General features: G+C 43.4%; 2 protein-coding genes across 2 annotated transcripts in view; both read right to left on the reverse strand.

Annotated features, from left to right (window-relative positions):
* The window catches only part of KPNA3 (karyopherin subunit alpha 3), a 127,525-nt gene extending 125,018 nt beyond the window's left edge, over positions 1–2,507 (reverse strand). Inside the window, exon 1 of the mRNA XM_079779470.1 lies at positions 2,289–2,507. Within this exon, the coding sequence (XP_079635596.1) occupies positions 2,289–2,357 (69 nt within the window). The 5' untranslated portion in view covers positions 2,358–2,507. The remainder of the gene's footprint in view (positions 1–2,288) is intronic.
* Positions 1–21,174, reverse strand: part of SPRYD7 (SPRY domain containing 7) — a 354,235-nt gene that overhangs the window by 245,587 nt on the left and 87,474 nt on the right. The gene's annotated exons all lie outside the window — the stretch shown is intronic.

A 21,174-nucleotide genomic window follows, 5' to 3' on the forward strand; every position in this document is an offset into this window, starting at 1 on the left:
TTCTTTCACCTTCAGCATCTACTCACTTCCATTCATCCACTAGGAATCAACTAGAACATCTCCCTTGACCATTCAGCTCCAAGTTAAGTTTTTCTTATGCATTCTCAGAATACACATATTGATGAACTGCACTGTAATTATCAGTTTACTTTTCTATCACTCCTACTGAACTGTAAACGCCTTGAGATACAGGCTCAATTTTATTCCCTTTTGTTTCTCCAAGACTTGACATTGTTAAATACCCAAAAGACAATTAGTGAATGAATGTCCACACTGTGACCTTGTGCAGGGTGCATACTTGAGTTTTCCCATCTAAAGTAATTTCATCCTGTAAAGTGGGGATAATGCTATACCTAGCTCATAAAGTTGTTATAAGGATTAAATGAGGTATCATAAAGCCTTAGTATAGTGTCTACCACATAGAACTACCATTTGAATACCTGTTATTTCATGCCTTAGTTATCCTAATGTATGTATCCTGGGAAATGTGATGTTGTTGTGACTAATATTTTCAGATTGAAAGGCTTAGTTAGCAGTCATTAATCTAGAAGTCACTGGTTACATTCTGGTCATCAGTAAGTATGTATTATGTATCTATTATGTGCAGGAGTTTTTACTAGGTATCACTGAGCTCCCAGAACAAAATAGGGGCAAATAATAAGACAAAAACCTGTCTCAATATTCAAGAAGAAAGAATTTTGTAAAAACAATATGGGTATTTTTCAAACTATGTAAGTTCTGCTTTATAATAGGGGTAAGCTTCAAGAACAATTACTGACAGAGAAAGTTCAAAATTAATTCCTATCATCAAGTGGACCGATTAACAGGAGGCAGTTCCAAAATTTCTTGCTGCTATTCATAACTTTCCTTTTGCTTAGAAGTATTTCTCACAAAAGTAACAACCATGACCTGGTCAGAGACAGATGACCTATATTTGTCCCATTCAAATGTGAATTCCTCAGTATTTCCTTAGTTTTTTTCCAATTAGTATGTAAATTTGTAGCTCTGAAAAAAATGGCCTGAGTTTTGTCTGTTTTCTACACTGAATGGTATATTTTCTTAAGAGAGAATAAAATGCATTTCTTATTCACACTGGCCCTTAGCAAGAATGACAAAACTGCAAATCATGCCACCCAGTACTAGAAAAGGAGGCTGTGAACTTAAAACGACTTCCCCCTAACAAATCCGGAGGTCACAGTCCCAATGAAGTTTGTGCAGTATATCACAATGCTTTTAGTAGCTGCAAAGAGACCTCTAGCGCTGCCTTCATAAATCGAGTTTGCACATAGTACCTGCTTATGTCACCTGAATGAGACAATGGCAACATGCTGTGTGGCAACGAACTGAGTGACCACATTAATGTTTACAGTTTTGTAACCACATCGAAATTCTACCAGCTTGGAGCAAGAGGCACCTACAAGGCCGTATAAACCCGTGTAATTCAACTTATTTCAGTAAAACACGTCCAAGAAATAACCCTGAGTGCACCCCCATTACAAACAAGAAATGCTACGGAAACAGGTCCTGTAAACGGGGGTCGAAACAATGTCTCTTCTAAAGCCTCGACACAATGGATGGCAAACTATTGTCCACCTTCAGCCGGCTCCAAATGCCGGCGGTAACAGGAGGGCGAGCTGGAACAGCTCGGCACGGCTGGTCCAAAGGACAGCTCTGGAAGACGGAACACAAGAAAATGGTCCTGGCGCATCCTACCCTCCCCCACCCCCCACCCTCAACCCAGTCGGTTACCCGGCTGGTCCCCACCCCCCTCTGCGGGCGCCACCGCCCGCCGGGGCCCAGCTCGCAGAAGGTAGGCGCGGGGACCCGCAGAGCCGAGGCTCCATGTGCGGCAGCGCGGGAGGCGCCGAGGGGGCAGCGCCGGCGGGAGGCACCACCGGCCACGGGCGCGAGCCGCGGCCACCCCCCGCCCCTCGGCGGTGCGGCCGACGGACCCGGGCGGCGGCATCTCGGACCCGCGAGGCCCCCGCCGGCGGACCCCGCCTCAGCTCCACATCCCTCCCGCGCAGACAGCAGGCCGCGCCCGCGTGACGGGGCCGAAAACCACGGCGTTTCCCGGCCCGCGCGCCCGCGGCTCCAGAGGGGCGGCTGCAGCCGGCGCCCGTGCCGGCGCCCGCTCCGCCCAGCCCTGGGCCCGGTGACGGGAGGCGGCGGCCAACTCTGACCCACCGCGAGCCGGCGAGCGCTATCCCGGCGCCGGCCCCCCGCCCTTCCCCGCCGCCGCGGGGCCGGCGCGGCCAGGCGGACCCAGACCGCGGAAGCACACTCACTTCCACATCGCGGCCCTTGTTCTTAAAGCTCTTGATGCGGTGGTTCTCCAGGCCAGGGTTCTCGGCCATGGCTGCGCGCGGCTCCGGCGGCGGCTACTCCTGCGGCGGCGGCGAGCCTCAGTGCGGGAGGGGGAGGTGGAGGAGCGCGGGAGGGCGAGGGAGGGGGCGGGGGACGGGGGGGAGAGCACGTTCCGTGACGCCTCCGAGCGCGAGGTGGCAGCAGCGCCAGGGCCGGCGCAGGCCGACTGCCGGGCGGGGCGGGGAGGGGCGGGGCGGGACCGGCGCTGAGACACCGAGCGCGCCTGGGGAGGCTGCTGTCACGTGCCCGGGGCGGCCCCAGGGCCTGGGCGCTCTCCTGGCTGGATGTGCCTGGTGTTACGGGATGACCCCAGCCCCCCTCCCCCCGCCCCCCGCTTCCCCAGGCCTCGTGCTGCTGGTTATGGCCCAGCCGTGGAGCCAGTGGCTTTTACTGCTCCCCGGCGACGCTGAGATGCAGATGGAGACTACAGTTCCCAGCATGCCACGGCCCGGCGGGGGTTAATTCTGGGCTTGACAGCACGAGGGAATGCCGGGAACCCCAAGCGCGCGCGCTTCTGGATGCTGGGCTCGAAGCTCCGCCCCCAAGACCGCCTCTGGGCGGGGACGTGGGCGGAGCTTCCCTGGAGGTGGCATCTTGTACCGGATTGGGAGGAGGCGGGAGAGGTCTCGAGTCCCCAAAATAGCAGCCACCCTTAGTGGCTGTTCCTGGCTGCGCTTTGGTTTTATAAATAGCATTTATTTCCACCTGACATGTACATGTGTATGTATGTAATATATGCGTGTGTTATTTGGTTTACTACACGAGAATTAAGCTCAATGAAAGCAAGGGACATTGGCTGGTTTATTGTTAAATCCCTTGTGTCAAAACAGTGTTTGGCACACTCAATAAATACTTGAACAAATTAGTGCTCTAGCATCTTTCAGTTTCTTCATCATTCATCAAAGCCCGATTCTGCAACTTTCACTCTGGCAGTTCCTGCATTTCAGTGTCCCCAACCCTGAATCACCACCCTTAATCTTCAGCTTCCAGGAAGCAGTCAAGCATCTCCCCTTGGAGGAACGATCAAGGGAAATTTGGATCCATAACACTAATAGAGAGTTGCTTTCTAGAACAGGTGAGCTTCTTTGATTATATGTAAAATAATTCAGTTTCAGAATCTCTGGCAAATATAAGCAGATATGCACTGTTATAGTACAATCCAAATGACGGGTCATTCAAAAGTTGGTAGAAATAAAACTATAAAGAGATTAAAGAAGACGTTCTTTAAAAACAAAGGGGCCTTCCTCCCCTGGTGGCTACAACCCACATACACCAGGCTCAGGCATTGAGCAGAACTCTAGTGATTGGGTAACCACTGACATCCAGATGGAAGTGCGGGACACCTGTCTGGATACGCAAGTGGTGGGGCAGACGGAGGTCATCTGCAGTGTCAGGGGACGCATGTGTTCTGTGTACCTGAAGGACAGTGAGAAGGTTGTCAGCACCTCCAGTGAGCACATGGAGCCCATCACCCCCACCAAGAACAACAAGGTGAAGGTCATCCTGGGCAAGGATCAGAAAGCCACAGGAGTCCTGCTGAGCATCAATGGTGAGGATGGCATCGTCCACATGGACCTCGATGAACAGTTCAAGATCCTCAACCTCCGCTTCCTGGGGAAGCTCCTGGAGGCTTGAGGCAGGCCGGGCTGGTGAACTTGGGCAGACATCTGGCAAATAGAGGGTGTCCCTTCTTCCTTTCCTAGTCCTTGGTTCTGACATAGGATCCAGGTGTGGAGCAGACCCTAGCCTGGTTGTTCAGTATTTCCTTGGTTTTCCTTTGAGGATTCCTATCTTTCTCCTTGATGTTTATGGGAATCAGAGTAGAGTCTGGGGGAGAGTCCCCACCTTCCTCTATCCCCTCTTCCTCAGCTTGCTTTTATGTTAGGGTCTTACAATAAAAAGCTGTCAAAAGTAAAAAACAAACAAACAAAAAAACAACAACAACAAAGGGGCCTTATAAAACCAGAGGTTCAGGGGTCATAAATTCAGAGACCTTTGGTGGCCAGGCTATGTCTGGGCATTTGTTTTGTGAGTGGTGAGGTGTGGCCTGTTCATAAACACAGACCACTGTGGCCATATTGGACTATGGGCCAGTCTTGCCAAAGGTCCAATTTTTCAAGAAAAATCCATTAATTTTAAATGTAGATTTACATTTTTTAATGCACTTCAGTGAATCAGTAACTTAAGGACTCTAGGCCCGCACTATGAAATAGCTGATCCCAGTCCAATTACATAAAAGGGAAGAAACACACACACCTAAAGCTTAAAATGAATAGATTACTTCAGTTGTAGTTCTTATGGCAATAGAAGTTGTGTGTTTGCTGCTCTCCCCAATTGGAAGAAAAACTTAGAGACTGTTGCTCAATCTCTGTCATAATTTATCCCGGCATTCTCTCTTCAGGTTACTTCACTCCCTTCTAACACTTCTTTTCTTTCTACTTGCTGTCCTCAAATGTGTAAGTCATGTATCATTTTAGAGTTTTAGACATATTTAGTGAGCACTTATTATGTGTCAATCATTGCCCTAATATAAAAATATATTTGTAAACAAGACAGCCTGGTTCCTACCTTCGCACAGCTTTATGTCAATCAGAGTAGACAGATAATAAAACAAGTTAATTATCACCCAAGAAGTGCAGTGGTTGTCAAGAAACAGGAGGTAAGCTCAAGACTCACAGAGGAAGATCTTTATAACCTGCTGATTCTCAAGACTCCTAATGTATGAGGGCAAAATTGCAAATGGAAGTCTATATAGCACATATCTAAATATTTAGAAGTTATAAATCAAGCTTACAAACTTAAATAAAATATAGTCTAATCTTGGACATTGACAAATGCACTTTCTTTACCACCTGAAAATCTAGGTTTGTATTTAAATTTTCTGACTTCTTGGGCATCTGCTTCAGAATGTGGGTACAAAGAGATCTGGAAGCCAGTCCCCAGCCCACTTTTTGTTCCCATTCTCTTCCATCAAAGCTCCATCCCTTACTAGAGTAGATCTTAAGAACATTTGCATATCCATATTCACAAGAATGAAGTCCTTCCTCTCACCACCAAAACTCTATTTACATCTCCCTACCTTCCTCAAAACATGCCCCTTGGCCTTTACTCAGGCCTGGAGTGGGCAAAGCAGTGGCATCATGTGTCCCCAGGTAGACAGACCCAGGAAAGAGGCCTGGGCCCGGGTACCCAGAGCTGGGTCTAGAGGCACAGTGAACATGACCCCATGGAACCATGGACTCCCCCCTGGGGAGAGGTACAGCAGAAGAGAGCCAAAGTGACATCCTCTAAATGCCAAGTCTAAAGCAGTAATTTTTACTCTTTGCAATGATCCCTGGTGACTTCAACATTCACACATCTGTTATTCTGGCCTCAGAGTTTCTCTATATTCTTTTTAAAAAAATATATTTTATTGATTTTTTACAGAGAGGAAGGGAAGAGGGATAGAGAGAAACATCGATGAGAGAGAAACATTGAACAGCTGCCTCCTGCACACTCCCCAATGGGTATGTGCCTGCAACCAAGGTACATGCCCCTGACTGGAATTGAACCTGGGACCCATGAGTTCACAGGCCGACACTCTATCCACTGAGCCAAACTGGTTAGCGCTCTATATTCTTAATTCCACCAGGTTTCTACCACTTGTAGCTCCCATCAGGCTTTGGAATCCTTAATATCTAGGAAATGACTACTTCCAGTGACTCATATTTAGTACTTCTCATTGTTAGCAGCCATTTCCTCTTTTCCCTCACTCTAGTCTTTGCCTTTGTTCTGACACTTCTCTTGACAACTCTTTTTCTAAGTGGATTTATTTTCCAAACATATTTTGAATGCCCATTACATACCAAGCCTTGTATTCATTAAGCACTTATTATTTAAGGGGCAAGGGAGTGGGAAGCAGAGCAGAAACAGGAAGGAAGAGCCCTCTGAGTGGTCAGTTAAACTCTTCTTCCTCTGACTCACTACCCACCTTCCCATTGGGCAGTCACGTAGCAATATGCAGAAGGCAACACAAAACCAACAGATCCAAAAAGGAGCTGGTGATTTCCCTCTTAAATTCAACAACTCTGTTAATGGCCTAACCATTCTTCCAGGACCTCCACTCAAAGCTGAGAGACATCTCTCCTCCTTGCCACTGTCTCACCTCCTTCACCTAGTTTCCATGCTAATTCACCATCCAATGCTTCTTGAATCCAGCTCTTCTTCCCATGCAACTCACAAGTTTACCTTAGTGCCTCCTGACGGATTCCCTTGGCTCTTCCATCATTTTCACAATAATCTGACTCACCTCTACAGATCTTCCTGATTTTACCCCTTCTCCTCGTGTTCAGTACACCCCTTCTTCCCCTACTCTCCCCACCCCCGTTGTCTATTGAAGCATTTCTAAACACCTCAATCTGGTGGTTAAGATCATGTGTGATCCAGCCACAGTGCAATACACTTTTCTTATTTCTGAATCTGCTATATATAGTTTACACTTTAGCTATTACCTTTTTCAAATATGCCTTACCTATCCAGCCTTTATATCTTTGATGTTCCATTTACCTAGAAAGCCCTGGCCCTGATCTACCTGTCAAAATTGGTCCCTTGTTATTTAATTTTTTAAATCCTCACCCAAGGAGATATTTTGATTGATTTTTAGAGAGAGGAAGGGGGAGGAGAAACATCAATGTGAGAAACATTGGTTGGCTGCCTCCTGCATGTGCCCTGATCAGGGATCGAACCTGCAACCCAGGCATGTGCCTTGACCAGTCATTGAACCGGCAGCCTTTTAGTGTATAGGACAATATTCCAACTAACTGAGGCACCCGGCAAGGCAATTGGTCCCTCTTTAAATACTCAGTCCAAGAGGTCACCTTCTCCTTGAAGCTGGTATAGTGGAGGGACCTTCAGAATCTGAACACTCAGATCCTAGGGCTGACTTCCTATTAGAGCAAGCCCAAGCAAGTCACTTACCTCCCCTGAATCATCTTCTCATCTACAAATGAGAATTCTGAATAACTGTTTTGTTTTGTTCGTTTGTTTTATTGAAAATCAAGTTCTAAAATACATGTTGAAGTTCTTTGAAATTGCTCCATTATTATTAGTTATATCTTTCCAACCAGGATATCTTCCTTTCTTAAGCCCCAGAAGAACTTACCTACTGTTTTATATTGCTGCAGTTTGTGTAAAGTCTTACCTCTCTCACTACATGTAAGCCCTTGAAATGGCTTGTACACATTTGTGTTCCACATCCTAGAATAACTGGATCTCATGTATGTTTTCTGAATGAATAAATAAGTGAATGAATGCACTCCTTCCTTTCCTTATGATTACATTTTGTCTATTTCACTACTCTTTAAAAACACCTGAAGCAAACGGTGAGCACAGAAAATTGAAGAAAATGACATTCAAGTGCATCAACCCAATCACCTTGCAGTGTTCTTAAAACCTTTGGTGATAAATAAATCTAAAAAACTAATAAAAATTTTCATGTACTAAATACCTACTATGCATCAGGCAATTACATACAACATCTCTAAACCTCCAGGACTCTGCATGTTTAAGATGATCATCTCCATCTCTCTTTGGGGCAGGTGGGGCTGGAGCTCTGGTTCGAAGACCTGGGAGGTTCTGTGATGCCAGCAAGAACAATGGAAGTGACAAAAGCAAAGAAAGACAAGTGGTTTCTGGTGTGGCCAATGTCTGAGACAGTGGTGATGAAGACTTCCAGCTTTCCAAAGAACAAATATAGTCCCTAGGTTCTAGGAAAGTAGAGTCTCCTCTCTAAGAGATGTCCCCTCTCCAAGGAGGCATCAGCCATGGAAATAGCTGTGCCCACCAGAGCAATCGTCTCATGATGCATGACAGTTAGCAGCAGTAGACACACCATTGTGGCAGTAACATGAAAATTTAGAGAGGAAGAACTGGTAAGTTCTTAGAAATAACTAGGGACATTTGGAAGAAGGGGGATACTAGTGTTTGGCCATTGAACATGCATGCATAATAATGTGTATAATACAAATAAGGTGACTTCATTTTATAGTAATGGGCCAACTAGCCTAGGACACACACATTACACTTCCAATATCATTCTCAAATAATTAGAATATAATAAAATAAACTTAATATTAAAATTGTAGTGAGCATACTTTATTTATAAAAAGCATAATTCAAAAATTCAGAATGTACTTCAGTAACTTGCTATGTCTCAAGTTCATGATCCTATACCTTAATTATAACTTTACAATATTCTAGATATAGAACCAAATGGTATCCTAGAGGTGAACACTGCCTTAAAAGTTTAGTGAGTCGCCCTAACCGGTTTGGCTCAGTGGATAGAGCGTTGGCCTGCGGACTGAAGGGTCCCAGGTTTGATTCTGGTCAAGGGCATGTACCTTGGTTGTGGGTACATCCCCAGTAGGGGGTGTGCAGGAGGCAGCTGATTGATGTTTCTAACTCTCTATCCCTCTCCCTTCCTCTCTGTAAAAAATCAATAATATATATATATATATATATATATATATATATATATATATATTTAAAATTTAGTGAGTCCTGCCTGCATGGCTCAGTAGTTGAGCGTCAGGAGGTCATGGTTCAATTCCCAGTCAGGACGTATGCCCAGGTTGCAGGCTCAATCCCCAGTGTGGGGCATGTAGGAGGCAGCCAATCGATGATTCTCTCTCTCTCATCATTGATATTTCTATATCTCTCTTCCTCTCTGAAATCAATAAAAATATATATTTTAAAAAGTTTAGTGACTTGCTGATTCTTTAAAAAAAAAATCCATGTGTCCTTTAACAGGTTATTTCACTTTTCTATCATCTATCCAGTCTAGCAGTATCCCTTCTCCTATCTTTCCCTATTTTACAAATGAGTAATTAAATGATGGTAAATAATCATAATTGGCATAGGAATTAGAAGCTGAGTATTCTGACTTTTTCCACTGGTATTCAGTCCCTCATTGGCCTTCTGATTTTCATAGTGTCCCAATGTGCTGAACATGTATTAAGCTCCAATTGTGTGTCACATGCATTAAACCACCAATCAGTGTTTCACTCTCTCAAAGTTATTCATGTCAGATAAGAAATATTTTATTCATATTAAGGTCTGAATGTGAACTCCAGTGGATGGAATGTCTGGTATATCTAACCTATTATTAACATCCATCAGCTCCTCCCCACACCAGAAAACAAAATGCAGTCCCTGGGCATCCAATTGCAGCTGATCCCTGCTGGATAAAACTAGACTGGGAAGTGCCTTCTTTGAATGAATACCAGATTTGGCATTTGTTTCTATGTCATCTTCTTCAATAAATATGAGCACTCAAAGGAAAGCATTTGTGTCTCACTCACCATTGTGACCCTGTGTCTAAGATAGTTACTGGCACCCATGAAGCCTCAATATGTTGGATGGATGAATATATACATAAACTTAAATAGAGAAGAAACATTAAATTAACATATTGCAGGGGGATCCATAAAATTATTGGTGTAATAAAATTAGGGAGCATATTTCTTCATGGCATAAAAAGTCATTATGGTAAGGATAGAGATTACAGTCATAAAACAATAATTACACACACACACACACACACACACACACACACACACACACACACATATATATATGGCTAATCTGCTAAGTGTCTGTCTGGGTAATGACATCACATAGCAACGCTTGGCTCCTTTCCCTAGCGACTAGCCTCCTTGCAGTTTCTTCAGCTCAGGAACACGACTTGCTTTATAGCCAGGTGGAAACATTTCACACTGTAACCAAATGTCTGTGAAGTGTTTTCCCGTGCCTCATCTCATTTGATCCTCACAGAAGTCCTGGAGTAGATAGATAGGAGACTCGCTGGAATCCTATTTTATTTTCATTAGCCAGAAAATGGAGATTTAGAGAGCTTAGAAACTTGACCCAACTGAAAGGAAGTAAGAAATGGTGTACCTTGAAAATGACTTCAGGTTTTCTCACTGCGCAGGATAGTCAAACACTACTGCAGTTAAATATTTTACCCTTTGTTCTCCCTGCATGATCTACAATAATGATCTGCTTTGTGTTGATATTTACTGCTGTGTTGCTGACAATTACCTGAAAGAGAAGTTGGGGTACTTCACTGGACTAGAAAAAGTTTAGCTAAATCAAAAAGCAGGTCTAATTAAGCAAGTTTATTCTATATCTATAAAAGGCCAAGTTGACTCACGCATGTGTGATACATATAAAGCTCTTGCTGGTGCCAATCGCACATGTGTGTTTCAATCTGTCATTGTCAATTGTGAATTTGGTTGGCATTTCTATTATAGAGAAAGGGCGAATAGCAATATTAAAATATTTCTTCTAATTAATTTCCTTTCAATGTGCACGAATTCGTGCACTGGGCCACTAGTATCTACATTATAAAAGGCCAGGGGCCATCACGAGCGAAACAACCAGATGGACAACTGGTCACCAGGAAGTGCATGGAGCACCTCTCGGTCCCTCCTCTGTGGCCTACAGGCTCCTATCACAGCAAGGCCAGTGGACAGCTTGTGGTTGGGCGGGGGGGGGGGGGGGGGGGCGGGGGCAAGGCGGGCACGGCGGCTGCGGATCAGCCCGGAGAGAGGCCCAGAGAGAGAGGCGGGGCCTGATCTGCAGCTGTCATGGTGGATGCTGATCAGGTCCAGAGATAGGCCCGGAGACGCTGACTGGCATAGAAACTGACCAATCAGAACCAAATCTGGGTGAACTATGAGGAGCCAATGGCTGCCTAGGAGGCGGAGCTTTTGATGCTGACTGGCATAGAAACCGACCAATCAGAACCTAATCTGGGTGAACTGTGAAGGCAGAACCTAAGTTGGGGACTGAGGAAGGGTTTTAAGGGCAATAGCTGTTTGGTGTAAGGTGTAAGAAAGCGGTTCAATTTTTTAATGACCGGTTTGGCAGTATAGTGCTATCAGTCCAGATATAGGGATTATGTATTTTTGTCTGCCAAGAGCAACTCTTCCTGCTAAAAAAGGCTCCCCCCCACCACCACCATTTAAGCAATCTTATCCTATATAATCTATCTATACTAATAAAAGGGTAATATGCTAATTAGACTGGGTCAACCAGCCGTCTTCCAGAAGTCCGACTTCCTTCCCAACAAAGCCATGATGGTGGGGGCCGAGGCAGAGGCAGTTAGGGTCAATCAGGCTGGCAGGGGAGGGCAGTTAGGGGCAAGATCAGGTTGGCAGGGGGTTAGGGGCAATCAGGCTGGCAGGGGAGGGCAGTTGGGGGTGAGATCAGGCTGGCAGGGGAGGGCAGTTGGGGGTGAGATCAGGCCTGCAGGGGAGGGCAGTTGGGGTGATATCAGGCAGGCAGGGGAGGGCCATTGGGGGTGAGATCAGGCCAGCATGGGAGGGCAGTTGGGGTGAGATCAGGCCTGCAGTAGAGGGCAGTTAGAGGCGATCAGGCCAGCAGGGGAGAGCAGTTGGGGGCAATCAGGCTGGCAGGGGAGCAGTTAGGGGTGATCAGACAGGCAGGCAGAGGTGATTAGGGGCAATCAGGCAGGCAGGCAGAGAGGTTAGGGGCAATCAGGCAGGCAGACAGAGGGGTTAGGGGCAATCAGGCAGGCAGGCAGAGAGGTTAGGGGCAATCAGGCAGGCAGGCAGAGTGGTTAGGGGCAATCAAGCAGGCAGGCAGGTGGGCAATTAGGTGCCAGTGGTCCCAGATTGCGAGGGGGATGTCTGACGGCCATCATACATCCCCCAAGGGATACCCCTTTAGAGAGGGTGCAGGCTAGGCTGAGGGAACCCTCCGTGCATGAATTTTTTGCACCAGGCCTCTAGTTATTAATAATAGTAATAAATAGCTGTTAAGTAGTTCAAGGATCTATGCTGAACTCTTACTTTGACTATTTTATTTAATTCTCACAATATTATCAAGTAGAAACTGTTTTTATTTCCATTTTATAGATTATGAGGACAAAAAATGATCAGGAGGTGATAAGGTCCAGGCAATTTGATCCCAGGGCCCTGCTTGTAATTTGTTTTTCAGAGGATAGTTGCACAGAGAAATAGGGCAGGAGTATTTTTACAGACCGAACCTCGGGCATCTTCAGGGTCTGCAGTGTACTCATATCCTGCAGGACCGTTGTCTCTGAGAGCCAGGTCCCCATTCTGGCCCACAACACATGCAGACACCCCCTTGATATAATATATACAAGGGTTTCCTAAAACCAGCAAAATGCACCTAAGCCATAAAACAACAACAACACACACACAAAACACACACACACACACACACACACACACACACACACACACACACACAAAACGGGGGAGGGAGGGCAGGGGTGTCCACAGAGCAGTGAAGTTATATTCAATTGTAAAAAAAAAAAAAAAAAGTCTAGGTAGGCTTGTTTCCAAGAAAGGAAGAATTAAACAAGTGTGGAAAGTTAATCTCTGCTGAAAGAGATTTTACAGCCCAGTCAGCAGGGGTGGGAGATGTCCTAGCCAGACAAACCACTAAATCCAGAGGTCAGACAAAAAAAGGATTATCATCTGGAGTTCTATGTATTGTTTGTATATCACTGTTTGTAGGAGGCAGGCTGCTTATTAATGTTGAGAGGTAATAATCTTGGCTTGTAAATATTCAGCTCTAAAGGCATTCATCGAAAACAAGATAACCAGAGGCAGGAGACACCTGAAAGTAGAAATAAAAAAAAGCTTGGTTAATTAGCTTGAGTGTAATCATATTCCTTTTTCCCTAGTGCTTGGGGATTTGCGATTTCCTCATTGAAAATGCTTAGAGAACTGAATCTTGCAGTAAGGATACAATTCTGGGTAAAATATTTTTCCCTTTTCAAAAATTACTATGTTCCTTATAATCAACATTGTTAATATATTAATAACCCCTAAGTAAAATGTACAATAGAAGTTTTCCAAAATAAGTTTTTCATACCGAAGTTTTATGAATCTTTTTTTCCTTTTTATTGAATTTATTGAGTAACAAAATTATACAGGTTCCAGATGCACAATTTTACAACACATCATCTAAAAACTATTTTGTGTGTTTACCACCCCAAATCCACTCTATGTTCATCATTATTTAAACCCCCTATACCCTCCTCCATCTCCCCTCATACCCTCTCCCCCCAGCAATCGTCACACTGTTCCTGTCCATGAGTTCTTTCTCTCTCTTTTTTCCCTCAGTCTCTCCAACGCCCACATCCAGCCCCATGCCAACCCGGGAGAGCTGTCAGCCTGCTATCCATGCATGAGTCTGTCTCTCTATTGCTTGTTAGTTCATTTTGTTCATTAGATTCCACATATGAGTTAAATTATATGGTACTTGTCTGCTTTCCAGGTCCATCCATGCTGTCACAAAGGATAAAATTTCTTTCTTTTTTACAGCCGAGTAGTATTCTGTTGTGTAAATGTACCAAAGTTTTATTATCCACTCATCTACTGATAGGTACTTGGGCTGCTTCCAAATCGTGACTATTATAAACTAGGGGCCCAGTTAACAAAATTCGTGCACGGGGGGTCCCTCAGCCCAGCCTGCACCCTCTCCAATCTGGGACCCCTCGAGGGATGTCCGACTGCCCGTTTAGGCCCGGTCCCGGTAGGATCGGGCCTAAACGGGCAGTTGGACATCCCTCTCACAATCCAGGACTGCTGGCTCCCAACTGCTCGCCTGCCTGTCTTCCTGATTGCCCCTAACCTCTTCTGCCTGCCAGCCTGATCACCCCCTAACCACTCCCCTTCCAGCCTGATTGATGCCTAACTGCTCCCCTGCCAGCCTCTTTGCCCCTAACTGCCCTCCCCTGCAGGCCTGGTCACCCCTAACTGCCCTCCCCTGAGAGCTTGGTCACCCCTAACTGCCCTCAACTGCAGGCCTGGTCCCCCCCAACTGCCCTTCCCTTCAGGCCTGGTCGCCCCCAACTTCCCTACTCTGCTGGCCTGGTCACCCCTAACTGCCCTCCCCTGCAGGCTTGATCGCCCCCAACTGCCCTCCCTTGCAGGCCTGGTCCCTCCCAACTTCCCTCCCCTGCTGGCCATCTTGTGGCAGCCATCTTGTGTCCACATGGGGGCAGCCATCTTTGACCACATGGGGGCAGCCATCTTGTGTGTTGGAGTGATGGTCAATTTGCATATCACTCTTTTATTAGATAGGATAACACTGCAGTGACCACAGGGTGCATATATTCTTTCAAATTAGTGTTTTGGGTTGCTTTGAAAAAAATTCCCAGAAGTGGAAGCACAGGGTCATAAGGCAGTTGCAATTTTTAATTTTTTGAGGTAACTTCATATTGTTCTCCACAGTGGCGGCACCAGTCTGCATTCCCACCAACAGTGCAAGCAGGTTCCCTTTTCTTCATATCCTCGCCAACACTTGTTTGTTGATTTATTGATTATAGCCATTCTCACAGGTGTGAGATGATATCCATTTGTGGTTTTCATTTGCATTTCTCTGATGATTAGTGACATTAAGCATCTTTTCTTATGTCTATTGGCTATCTGTATGTCCTCTTGGGAATAGTGTCTATTAAAGTTCTTTGCCCATTTTTTAATTGGATTATTTGTTTTTTGGGTGTTGAGTTGTATAAAAGTTCTTTATAAATTTTTGATATTAATCCCTAATCAGATGTATCATTGGCAAATATGTTCTCCCATTCAGTGGGCTGTCTTTCATTTTGTTGATGGTTTCCTTTGCTATGCAAAAACTTTTTAGTTTGATGTAGTCCCATTTGTTTATTTTTTTCTTGTGTTTCCCTTGCCCAAGGAGACATATTAGGAAAAATTTTGATACAAGAAATGTTTGAGATTTTACTGCCAGTTTTCTTCTAGAATTTTTATGGTTTTGATTCTCAAATTTAAGTCTTCAATCCATTTTGAGTTTATTCTTGTGTATGGTAGTGTAAGAAGGTGATATAATTTCTTTATTTTATTTTATTATTTTATTTATTTATTTACTAGAGGCAAATTTGTGCACTGGGGGTGGGGGGGTTGTCCCTCAGCCCAGCCTGCACCCTCTTCAATCTGGGACCCCTCAGGGGATGTCCAACTGCCGGTTTAGGCCCGATCCCGGGGATTGGGCCTAAATGGGCAGTCGGACATCCTTCTCACAATCCGGGACTGCTGGCTCCTAACTGCTCACCTGCCTGCCTGCCTGATTGCCCCTAACTGCTTCTGCCTACCAGCCTGATCACCCCCTAACTGCTCCCCTGCCGGCCTGATAGACGCCTAAATGCTCTCCTGCTGGCCCGATCGCCCCCAACTGCCCTCCCCTGCTGGCCATCTTGTGGCTGCCATCTTATGATGACATGGGGGCAGCCATCTTGTGATGACATGGGGCGGCCATCTTGTGATGACACAAGGGTGAGACGCCACCTAGGCTTTTATTAGTATAGACTTATTTTTAATAATTTCTTATTGTTGAAAGTATTACATATGTCCCCCTTCTTCCCCCATTGATACCCTCCAGCCCACCCCTGCCCCCTGTTCCAGGCCCTCACTGCCTCATTGTCTGTGTCCATGGGCCATGCATATATACATACAAGGTCTTTAGTTGACCTCCCCCACCTTTCCTCCGAGATTCTGCACTCTGTTTCATGCTTCCATGTCTCTGGATCCACTCCACTCCTCAGTTTATTTTGTTACTTAGATTCCACATGAGTGAGATCATGTTATACTTGTCTTTCTCTGACTGATTCATTTCACTTAACATGATCCTCTCCAGGTCCCTCCATGCTATCTTAAAGGGTAAGAGATTCTTCTTTTTTACTGCTGTGTAGTATTCCATGGTATAAATGAACGACAGCTTTTTTATCCACTCATCTACTGATAGATAATTGGGCTGTTTCCAGATCTTAGCTATTATAAAATGTGTTGCTATGAACATAAGGGTGCATACATTCTTTCTGATTGGTGTTTTGAGTTTCTTAGGATATATTCTTAGAAGTAGGATCACTGGCAGTTCCATATTTAATTTTTTGAGGAAACTCCATACTGTTTTTCCATAGTGGCTGTACCAGTCTGCATTCCCACTAGTAGTGTACTAGAGTTCCCTTTCTCCACATCCTCACCAGCACTTGGTCATTTGTTTACTTGTTGATGGTAGCCATTCTGACAGGTGTGAGGTGATACCTCATTGTTGTTTTAATTTGCATCTCTCTGATGATCAGTAACTTTGAGCATTTTTCATATGTCTCTTGGCCATCTGTATGTAATCTTTGGAGAAGTGTCTATTTAGGTCCTTTGCCCATTTTTAATTGGATTATTTGTCTTCCTTTTGTTAAGTTGTACGAGTTCCTTATATATTTTGGATATTATCCCTTTATCAGATATGTCATTGCCAAATATATTCTCCCATACAGTGGGCTCCCTATTCGTTTTATTGATGGTTTCTTTTGCTGTGCAGAAGCTTTCTATTTTGATGTAGTCCCTTTTGTTTATTTTCTCCTTAGTTTCCTTTGTCCTAGGAGATGTATCTATAAACATATTGCTAAGAGAGATATCTGAGATTTTGCTGCCTATTATTTTTTCTAGGATTTTTATGGTTTCCAGGCTTACATTTAACTCTTTTATCTATTTTGAGTTTATGTTTGTATAATTTTGTGGTCTAGTTTCATTTTTTTGCATGTATCTGTCCAATTTTCCCAACACCATTTATTGAGGAGACCCTCTTTTAAAAATATATATATATTTTATTGTTTTTTTACAGAGAGGAAGGGAGAGGGATAGAGAGTTAGGAACATCGATGAGAGAGAAACATCGATCAGCTGTGAGGAGACCCTCTTAACTCCATTGTATACTCTTGCCTCCTTTGTCAAATATTAATTGAGCATAATGGCTTGTGTTGATTTCTGGGGTTTCTGTTCTGTTCCATTGATTTATATGCCTGAACTTGTGTCAATGCCAGGCTGTTTCGATTAAGGGCTTTGTAGTATAACTTGAAATCTGGTATTGTGATTCCTCCAACTTTGTGGTTTTTTTCCCCCCTAAGATTGCTACTGTTATTCAGGGTCTCTTTTGATTCAATATAAATTTTTGGAGTATTTGTTCTAGATCTGTGAAATATACTGTTGGTATTTTAACAGGGATTGCATTCAATCTGTAGATTGCCTTGGGTAACATGGACATTTTAATGATGTTGATTCTACCAATCCATGAACGTGGTATATTCTTCCACTTGTTTATACCTTCTTTTATCTCTTTTTTCAATGTCCTGTAGTTTTCCAAGTACAGGCCTTTTGCCTCCTTGGTTAAGTTTATTCCTAAATATCTTATTTTGTTGTTGTTGTTGTTGCAATAGTAAATGGCATTGTTCGTTTAGTTTCTCTTTCTGAGAATTCATTATTGGTGTATAAAAAAGCCATCAATTTTTGGATGTTGATTTCGTATCCTGCTACATTGCCAAATTCATTTATTAATCTAGTAGTTTTTTGGTGGAGTCTTTAGGATTTTTTATGTATAATATCATGTCATCTGTAAATAATGACAGTTTTACTTTCGCCTTTCCAATTTGGATGCCTTTTATTTCTTCTTCTTGTCTGATCGCTATGGCTAGGACTTCTAGTACTATGTTGAATAAGAGTGGTGAAAGTGGACAACCCTGTCTTGTTCCTGTTCTTAGCAGAAATGCTTTTAGTTTTTGCCCATTGAATATGATGTTTGCTGTAGGTTTGTCATATATGGCATTTATTATGTTGAGATATGCTCCCTCTATTCCCACTTTGCTGAGACATTTTATCAAAAATGGGTGTTGGATTTTGTCAAATGCTTTTTCTGCATCTATTGATATGATCATGTGATTTTTGTCTTTCAATTTGTTTATGTGATGTATCATGTTTATTGATTTGCGAATATTGTACCAGCCTTGCATCCCTGGAATAAATCCCACTTGGTCATGGTGTATGATCTTTTTAATATATTGCTGGATCTGATTTCCTAATATTTTGTTGAGGGTTTTAGCATCTATGTTCATCAGGGATATTGGCCTGTAGTTCTCTTTCTTTGTAGTGTCTTTATCTGGTTTTGGAGTTAGGATAATGCTGGCTTCATAAAAAGAGCTTGGAAATGTTTCTTTCTCTTGAATATTTCAGAATAGTTTGAGGAGTATAGGTTTTAGTTCTTTGAATGTTTGGTTAAATTTCCCTGTGAAACTGTCCAGACCCAGGCTTTTGTTTGCTGGGAGTTTTTTTTTTAATTTTTTTTTTTTTTATTACTGCTTCAATTTCATCAGTTGTTATTGGCCTATTCAGGTTTTCTGATTCTTCTTGATTCAGTTTTGGGAGATTGTATTTTTCTAGGAATTTGTCCATTTCATCCACATTGTCCAGCTTGTTGGCATATAGTTGTTCATAGTATTTCCTTACAATTCTTTGTATTTCTGTGGTGTCAGCAGTTACTTCTCCACTTTTGTTTCTGATTTTTATTTATTTGGGTCCTCTCTCTTTGTTTCTTGATGAATCTGGTTAACGGTTCATCAATTTTGTTTATCTTTTCAAAGAATCAGCTCTTGGTTTAATTTATTTTTTGTATTGTTTTTAGTCTCTATGTCATTTATTTCTGCTCTAATCTTTATTATTTCCTTCATTCTACCTTCTCTAGGCTTTTCTTGTTGTTCTTTTTCTAGTTCTTTAAGATGTAGGGTTAAAAAGTTTATTGTTGATTTTTTTTTTTTTTTGAGGTAGGCCTGTAGTGCTATGTACTTCCCTCTCAGGATTGCTTTTGCTGTATCCCAGAGATTTTGGTTTGTTGTGTGTTCATTTTCATTTGTTTCCAGGAAGTTATTTTTGTCTTTATTGATCTTGTTGGTAACCCATTCATTGTTTAATAACATGCTATTTAGCCTTCATGTGTTTGAATGTTTGGAGTGTTTTTACTGTAGTTGATTTCTAATTTCATTTGTGATCTGAGAAGGGATGATCTAGTTTCATTTCTTTGCACATGTCTGTCCAATTTTCCTAACACCATTTATTGAATAGACTACATTTACTCCATTGAATATTTTTGCCTTTTTTTAATCAAATATTAATTGACTATAGGGAGTGGGTTTATTTCTGGGCTCTCTATTCTGTTCTATTGGTCTCTATGTCTGTTTTTATACCAGTACAATGCTATTTTGATTACTATTCCCTTGTAGTATAATTTGATAGCAGGTAACATGATTACTCCACCTTTGTTCTTCTTTCTCAATATTGCTGTGGCTATTCAGCGTCTTTTGTGGTTCCATATAAATTTTTGGAATATTTGTTCCTTGAAATAGTTCATTGGTATCTTGATAGGAATTGCATTGACTCTATAGATTGCTTTGGGTAGTATAGAGATCTTAATGATGTTATTGTTTCTATCCACAAACACGGTATATGCTTCAACTTATTTGTATCTTCTTCAATATCTTTCTTCAGTATCTTTTTGTGTGTCTTTTTCCTTCATCAGTTATGGAAGTATTCAGTTATTATCCCTTCAAATATGTTCTCGATCCCTTTCTCTTTCTTTTCTCCTTCAGCTACCCCTATGATGTGTATTTTTTTGCACCATTTTTTGGGTATGTTCCGCTACCTTGTCTTCCAAATCACTGATTCAATTCTCTGCTTCATCCAACCTACTTTTTATTCCCTCTAGTGTATTCTTCTTTTCAGATATTGTATTCTTCATTTCTGACTAGCTTTTTTTTTAATGGTTTCTATGTACTTTTTCATGTTGTTGTAGTTCTCACTAAGTTCCTTATAGTCATCACTAAGTTCTTTGAGCATCCTTATAATCATTCTTTTGAACTCTATATCTGGTTATTTGCTTGCCTTCATTTCATGTAGCTCTTTTTCTGGAGATTTCTCCTATTCTTTCATTTGGGGCATATTTTTGTCTCCCCATTTTGGCTGCTCTTTGTGTTTGTTTCTATGTATTTGGTAGATCTACTATGACTCCCAGACTTAGTAGGTGTCCTGAGGGACCCTGTGGCAGTCTCCTTGATCATCTGTGCTGGTTGCTCCAGGAATGATCCCTTGAGGGTTATGTGGACCCTCCTGTTGTAATTTAGTTTTGATTGCTGTTGGCCCATTCATGTGTGGGGTAAACTCTCAGGCTGGCTGACTATAAGAATTAACTTCAGGGGGATTTCAATATGGCAGCTGGCAGGACTGGAGTGAAGGAGAGAGTGTGAGTAAATAAGGGAGTGGGAGGAGAGTGTGTGGAAAAGCGTGTGTGTGTGAGAGAGAGAGAGGGAAAGAAAGGGGGAGAGAGAGAGAGTCAAATCTTGCAGGAGTCTCAGGAGCAGGTGGTTCAGGCTCCCCTGCTAGGACCACAGGCACTCCCTGGGCAGGTGCAGCTCTGGCTCAGAAGCTATACCATCTTGAAGGGGGGAGCTGCAGCGGGTAGGAGCCCAGCCTCACCACCACCCAGACTAACCTTGGTCACTGCCACAGACCACTTAGTGAGTCAAACACCAATGAGACCTCTCGCACCTGCAGCTGACACCTGCGAGACCAGCTCTGTGGGGGAAAGGAGTACAGCATAGAACAGGGATGATCATGGTGTGAGACAAAAGGCAGACCCAGCCTCTGGGCTAAGGAGTTCCCAACCACTGGATTACTAGAGGCTTGAACCTCTCTGACCTCAATCAGGTTGCCCAGGGACAGAAAGGGACAGTGACTCACATTCACCTGAATTAGAGCAGCTGCCAGGAGACCCAGGATAGACACACCAAGGGACCAGATTCAGCAACATCATAGCAAAATCCAGTGCCCCACAAATAGCTAACCCAAAAGTCTTTGAGTGTGTGTGGTTTGTTTTTGGTATGTGTGTGTGTGTGTGTGTGTGTGTATTTTATTTTATTTTATTTTATTTTTTGGTTTTG

Source organism: Cnephaeus nilssonii (assembly GCF_951640355.1).
Source record: "Cnephaeus nilssonii genome assembly, chromosome: 8".
Taxonomy (NCBI): domain Eukaryota; kingdom Metazoa; phylum Chordata; class Mammalia; order Chiroptera; family Vespertilionidae; genus Cnephaeus; species Cnephaeus nilssonii.